The 6,227-nt window shown below is 36.6% G+C and overlaps 1 protein-coding gene across 3 annotated transcripts; it reads right to left on the reverse strand.

The window, feature by feature from the left end:
* Window positions 423-4,924, reverse strand: LOC107629655 (zinc finger CCCH domain-containing protein 53). 3 transcript variants are annotated; one of them, XM_021118175.1, is made up of 9 exons: window positions 3,269-4,924; window positions 3,011-3,190; window positions 2,732-2,917; window positions 2,541-2,629; window positions 2,194-2,445; window positions 1,925-2,102; window positions 1,511-1,726; window positions 1,306-1,417; window positions 423-1,225 (listed from the first exon to the last, which is right to left on the reverse strand). In XM_021118175.1, the coding sequence occupies exons 1-8, from the start codon at window positions 4,315-4,317 to the stop codon at window positions 1,354-1,356; spliced, it is 2,214 nt and encodes a 737-aa protein (XP_020973834.1). In that variant the 5' UTR covers window positions 4,318-4,924; the 3' UTR covers window positions 423-1,225; window positions 1,306-1,353. The 3 variants fall into 3 exon arrangements, with proteins under 3 accessions (XP_020973834.1, XP_016187979.1, XP_016187980.1); XM_016332493.2 differs by having other exon boundaries at window positions 424-1,225; window positions 1,329-1,417; window positions 3,269-4,921; XM_016332494.2 differs by having other exon boundaries at window positions 424-1,225; window positions 1,329-1,417; window positions 2,738-2,917; window positions 3,269-4,918.

The raw sequence follows: 6,227 nt of genomic DNA on the forward strand, positions 1-6,227 counted from the left end.
ACCATTGTTTTTTTGTTCAAATTCAAACCCCTTAATTTTTAAATCATTAGTTATCATGGTAGTTTTGTATTTATTGTGTAACAAACTCAAAATTACACCTTTTAAGTACAAAATCAATAAAAATAAGGTGGTAAATAGTTAATTACTCCTACAGTTAGATGATTTGATATATTTGACTATTTTATCTAACGATTTGTAATGCCAAAATGTCTTTATAAGAATATCTCCCAAATGAGTTATACACATGTTGAGCTTGAATAATTGGAGGAACAAAGAGACAAATTCTCATCTTTAAGAAATCAAAATGATTAAAGACAGACAGAGAGAGAGAGAGAGAGAATAACTAGAAAGAGGCAAAAACAAAAATAAGAAAACAAATTAAGCTCTAAAAATTAAAGAAACTCACTTTTGATTCATTCTTCCTTTTTTTTTTCTAAAATCTTTCTCTTTTCTTTGTCTTCTGGTAATCTAAGGAGGGGTTTCATAACTCTGTGTAACAACTAAGTAGAGCAGTGATACAAGTACAAACATAAAATCTGCAACAGAAATATTGGAACTTAAAAAAAAAAACACCCTTCCCAGCTACTAATATAATAAGATTAACAAATTATACATATTCCTTTTTTTCTCACTCACTCACTCTTCACTCCTGGCCTTGAAACTCAAATTTCCCATCATGGGGTAGTGGGATTTGAATCAATCAGCCTTGTAGTTATACAAACTCCAACTTTAATTTGCATGCATGCTCTCTTTTCTTTCTTACTGAGTTATGCTTCAGCTGTACATTAATATAAGGACTTAGAATTTAGAAATTTTACCTGTGATGGCAACATAGGACACTAAAGAGGATATCTTCTAATAACTACTACATCATCCTCCAATGATAAAGGGAGGGGAATAAAAGATAAAAGAAGAAAATTACACTGCCAGGAGTTACACTACTACACATTGGAGACTCTTGATTCCTTTTTTTTTTTTAACTGTGTTATTTTTTTAGACCTGTGGTTCAGCTTACTACAGAAATGAAAAAGAAGAAAAGAAAAGAAAATGGTACAATAATGCTACCAAAGGAAAAGAAGGAACACATGCCCCACTTTCCTTTACTGAAACTGCTTTTTACGTATGCATTTTGTATGGTAGTAAGTAGTATAGTATTGATGATTGATGGTGATGGCCACGGTGCTGGTGATTCTCTACAAGATTTGTTTTTGTGTTTCTTCTCTTCCTGCAAAATCATATTTGGAACCATATAAAAGATTACTTAAATTCAACAAGGTAATCTCCAAATCAAGAACTTGGTCTTAAATAAAATGATCCCAAGTTATTACCCGAAAATACTCGGGGAACGGGGAACTAAATGCCGATGGCGCCGCCGGTCCCGGCTAACATCCCAATAGTTCCATGGCCAGAAGAGAACCTAAAGTTTCAAAACATATTCCAAAGTTCAAAACTTTATTAATGGTTACTGAAATTCGTGGCTTAAATAAATGTAACATCAGTAGTTGAGTACCTAGGTATTTGGCAGTTAAAGGATTTGAATGAACCCATGTCAAGAGCAGATGCTGATGGAAGTAGAGAGCTAGTTCCAAATTTGGAGTTGGCAGAAGAAGCTGAGGGATCTGCATCAATGGCCTCATTAGGTCCATTGTTGAAGGCAGCCATGTAATCTCCAACAGCAGCTTTTGTAGGTGAAGCAAAAGGGCTATCAGGGAGATTATGCTCCAAACTGCATTTTATTCATACAATAATATTTAACTACTTTAATTAAATAAAAAATAAAAAAGGGAAGACCTGAATAAATGCACAAAATTTTTGTGCATGGACTAAAAGAGGGAATTTGATGCAAAAAAGAAAATAAAGGCCTTTTTGCTATTCTTGTAGTACCCTTTTGGTAATTATTCTAAATGAGAATAAAATTCTATACCATTCTTGTAGATCACTGTCTTCATGACTTGAACTTTGCTTGCCATTGCCATTGCCTTCACTATATCCATTCTCTCCATTATTGGTTCCAACTTCCTTGCCAACAGATATGTTGACTGTCTGTTGACCAATAACCGAAACCGGTGCCGTGCTACTTGGAGCAGAAGCTGATCCATTCTCTGTAACAATCAAAACAGCATAAATATGTGTACACCAACAAATTTGTAGCTGCAAGCAACGGCATTGTGTCGTGTGTGCACATATACATACCCTCCGGCGAATCCGGGGTGCCGTGAAACGAATGATGAACAAGGGTTTGGTTGAACATGTTAGGAGAGTGTGTTGGGGATGGTATCGGACTTCCGGCGGAGAGGGCGCGATGATGGTGCTGCTTCTTGATGTCAAGGAGCTGCAGACCCATCAACCTCCTACTTTGGAGCTCAAGAGCTTGCTGCAAATCAGCCTGCTCCTCCATCTTCCTCCTCCAAAGCATGTCTTGAGTGTTGTAGAACATTCTCCCTCCTAAAAACACACCAAATTTTTGCCAATTAAGGACTAATAAGCTAGATTACAAATACCAAAAGAAGGTTATATATATGAATGCATTATGAATCTACCTAGTTGGAGATCATATTGGTCTCTAGCATCTAGTCCAGTAGGAGTGCCACAAGGTGAAAAATCCCTATCTACCTGTTGCTGTTGCTTCCTACAAAATCAAATTCAAAATTCAAAGCATTATTGTGTGAGACAATTAAGAAAGAAAGAAAAAAAAAAGATAAGAAAAGACTATAGAAGAATGAGTAGGTGCCTGTACTTGTCTGGAACTTTGCCCTTCTCCTTGTAAGGCTTAACAAGCACTCTTGCATCACACACAAAATGAGGGTTCCCTTTTGAGAGAATGAGCTTCACAGTCTCCGGATAAACGAATGTAACAAATCCGAACATGCGCTTCTGCTGGTATGGGATTCTCACATCTTGAACTGGCCCATAAATGCTTCAAGTTTGAACAACAAAAAGACAAGTCATGAAGTGAGTATAGCAAATTTGAAGTTTGAAAAGAGTAAGCTAAGTAGCAACAAAGAAGAACCTGAAGTAGTTGGAAACATCTTCCTCTCTGAAAGTGCTGTCAGCTGGGAAAGTCAAATAGATCTGCCTGGAAGCTGGGTTGACCATGCCAGGGCTGTTCAAAGAGAAATCACTCCTTTCAAGCCTCGATCTTCCGAATTTGTGTAAGTCCTCGCTCATCATCAAAGCCGCAGCCGCAGCCCTATTAGCAAATTATGCAAACCATTATTAGAATTCAAGTTGTTGATTAACTTGAGTACATGAGAAATTAAAACCTCACCTTTGAGTATCATTTTGCTGCTGCTGCTGCTGTTGTTGTAAGAGGAAATTCATGCACTTTGAAGAGTAAGGAAAGCTTGAAGATGCCATGAGTTGAAGTCTTTGTTGCTGAGCAGTTTTAGATCTGAGAAGTTCATGACACTGCTCCATCATCTCAATCTTGCTTGGAGAACCAACCATTGCAGCAGCAGCAGCACCATCAGCTTCTCCAAGTCCACCACCATGGAGGAACCTGCAGCTAGTGCCATTCTTGCAGTACCCTCTAGCAAAGTAAAGACAAGGCTTCCAACCAAACCCGGAATTGGGATCCTCCGAAGCCAAACAAGCATCATTCACTGAACAACTTCTCCTATGAAGAGGCCCTCCCCAGCCATAAGAAGGGAACAAAGAGGGGTCACCAGCACCAGTAGGACTAGAAGCCATGTCTGAGTGAGGGTAGAACAAATCATGGCTCTTGTTATGGTGTGAACCACCACAAGCAGCCGCAGCAAGAGTAGAATTTGGAGAACCATCATTCAAGAATGAAAGCTGGTCCTGTAACTGGTACTCATCAATTGGATCTGACCCTCCATTTGCATAAAAGGGTAGAGAAGATGAAGTTGTGGAAGAAGAACCAACAACCAAGTTGTTAGGACTCATCAAGTCCTCAGGGTTTTGAAGGTCAGACATGGCAGCCCAAGAAGCTGAAGAAGAAGAAGAAGGGTTTGGTATGGTTAGAGCAGGTGGAAGGTTCATCCCACTACCAAGCCTTGAAGAAGAAGAAGTTGAGTTCTGCCTTGAAATGTTAACCGGGTTGGTAGAAGCTGAAAGAAAAGGTGATGGAGATGGTGGAGTTGAAGGTGTAGGAGGAGAGTTTGAAGGTAAACCTAAGTCTTTTCTAGCTTTGGAAATCACAGAGTGAAGTAAAGCTTCTGGTCCAAATGCTAACCTAATCATCTCCTTCTCACCATGGTCTTGAATCAGAAGAAGACCCATGATTTTTGAAGCGTTTTCAGGGTCCATGCTTTGGATCCTTGAGAACACTATCCTAGTTGCTTCGTAACCATCCATGGCAAACCAGCAAACAAGGGAAAAAGATTGCTACTTTCTTCCACAAAGACAAACTTTCAACTCACCCCACTTCTAAAAATCCAATTTTTATGTGCGTGCGTGTGTATGTAACACTCTCTCTCTTTCTCTTTCCCCCTCTCTCTCTCTCTATTACAAGTAAAGTTTCTTTCTCAACCACACACAAGAGCTACCTACCAAGTTGAGATGAGTGGTGGCACAGTGTGTTTCTTTCTCATATTCTTCCTGCAAAAAGAGGCACACAAAGAGAGAGGGAAAAAAAAAGCTAAGTTAAAAGAAGAAAAAGAGAGAGAGAGAGAGAGAGAGGAAGATGATGATGAAGATGAAGAAGTAGTAATAGTAGTAAGTAGTAGTAGAGAGGGGGGAAAAAGTGAAGTGTTAAAAAGGAGTATTCTCGTGTGGTTGATTAATATGGAGTAGGAGGAAGAAGGTGATTACAGTTTACCCTTTGATTAATAAAAGAGGGAGAGATAGAGAGAGGGACATAACATGGTGGTTGAATTTCTCTATAAAGAAGTAATGAGTGCTAAAGTTGCAGAAACAAAATAAACAAAAAAACAAAAACAAAACAAGTTACCCTTTTTTTCCATTTTTATTTATTATTTAAATCATTTATATTACAATTAATAAGCTCCTTCTAAATCCAAAACTAAATGTCAATCAAAATCCCCCCTTTTTTCCAAATTGAATATGAAATATAAGAGTAAGGCCTTACCCAATAAAGGATACATATATATATATAAATATATAGTGACTAGTGTTGTGTTTGAAATGAAGAGAGATGAAGGGTGAGTTTATTAGTTCAAAGATAGAGAATGGGGTGGTCAAAGAGAGTGATTATTATTACTAGAAAAGCCAAACCACCGCCTTATTTAAAACCTGGTGACAGATGCAAATGCAAACAAGTTGATGCAGTTGCAGTAACAGTTGCAGAATGCAGAAGATGGGTGCAGTTGTTGCAGAAACAACAACAATAACCATGAATGTGAATTTCCCGTCGATGCCCCTTGAATCCACAAAGCTTGTGAGTGAGTGAATGTCCTTTGAGAGGATGGTAAAAGGCAAAGGACGACGAGGACAACAACAACATCATCAACAACAACCAACAAGCGCGAGACGCCGTGCGTGTGCTCCTGTCTCCTTGTATTTGGAGATAAAAATATACCTCCTCTTACTTCTTTCAATAACCCCCACAAAAATAACCAAATTCATCAATTCTTTTATTATTCAATACACACTAACTAAATCAGGTAATTTTTTTTTTATCTAGTTTACTCTCTGAATTTTGTTATCCCATGTCAAAATTTTTTTATATTTATAATATAAAGAAAATTATTATATAAATTATGAATTATTTATCAATTTAATTGTTAAAATTATGTAAAATTTCATAAAATCTTGAAATAATTTTATATTTTCTAAATTTTAAAATAACTGTTACTGAATTCATCAAATTCAATTTCAGCGAGTACATACATCCTTACACAACTAATAAGAAAGTGAAAAAAAGAGTTGGGTTATTATTTCTTGAGAATTTATTCAAATATCAGTTCAATTGAGTTTATCACTATTTAAATTATGAGTAAGATGATTAATTGAAAAGAAGAAAAATACTAAAGATAACATGTTTTAAAAATAAGAAATAATATATGAAAAACAGCTGTTACTATTTAACTTCATCTACTAATCTAATGTCTTAAACTCTTTGATAGCTATTTAATCCAATGAGTTATAACTCAAATGGCATAGTCTTCCTATACTCAATTAAGAGGTTGCGGGTTCGAATCTCCTATATTTGGTAAAAAAAAAAAAAAAAAAAAAGGAAAGAACAAAGAGAGCCAAAAAGTGGCAAAACAAAAGAAAAACAAAAAGAAACAAAGCTGGACACCAAT

This window comes from Arachis ipaensis, chromosome B03 (assembly GCF_000816755.2).
Source record: "Arachis ipaensis cultivar K30076 chromosome B03, Araip1.1, whole genome shotgun sequence".
Classification (NCBI taxonomy): Eukaryota; Viridiplantae; Streptophyta; class Magnoliopsida; order Fabales; family Fabaceae; genus Arachis; species Arachis ipaensis.

What these genes read in the sequence shown, in the direction of transcription:
- LOC107629655 (XM_021118175.1), bottom strand. Translation starts at nt 4,317, where the DNA reads ATGGATGGTTACGAAGCAACTAGGATAGTGTTCTCAAGGATCCAAAGC. An exon ending in CAGCAAAATGATACTCAAAG is followed by an intron (nt 3,191 to 3,268) that starts GTGAGGTTTTAA and finishes ATTTGCTAATAG; the next exon opens with GGCTGCGGCTGCGGCTTTGA. An exon ending in CCAATATGATCTCCAACTAG is followed by an intron (nt 2,446 to 2,540) that starts GTAGATTCATAA and finishes GTGTGTTTTTAG; the next exon opens with GAGGGAGAATGTTCTACAAC.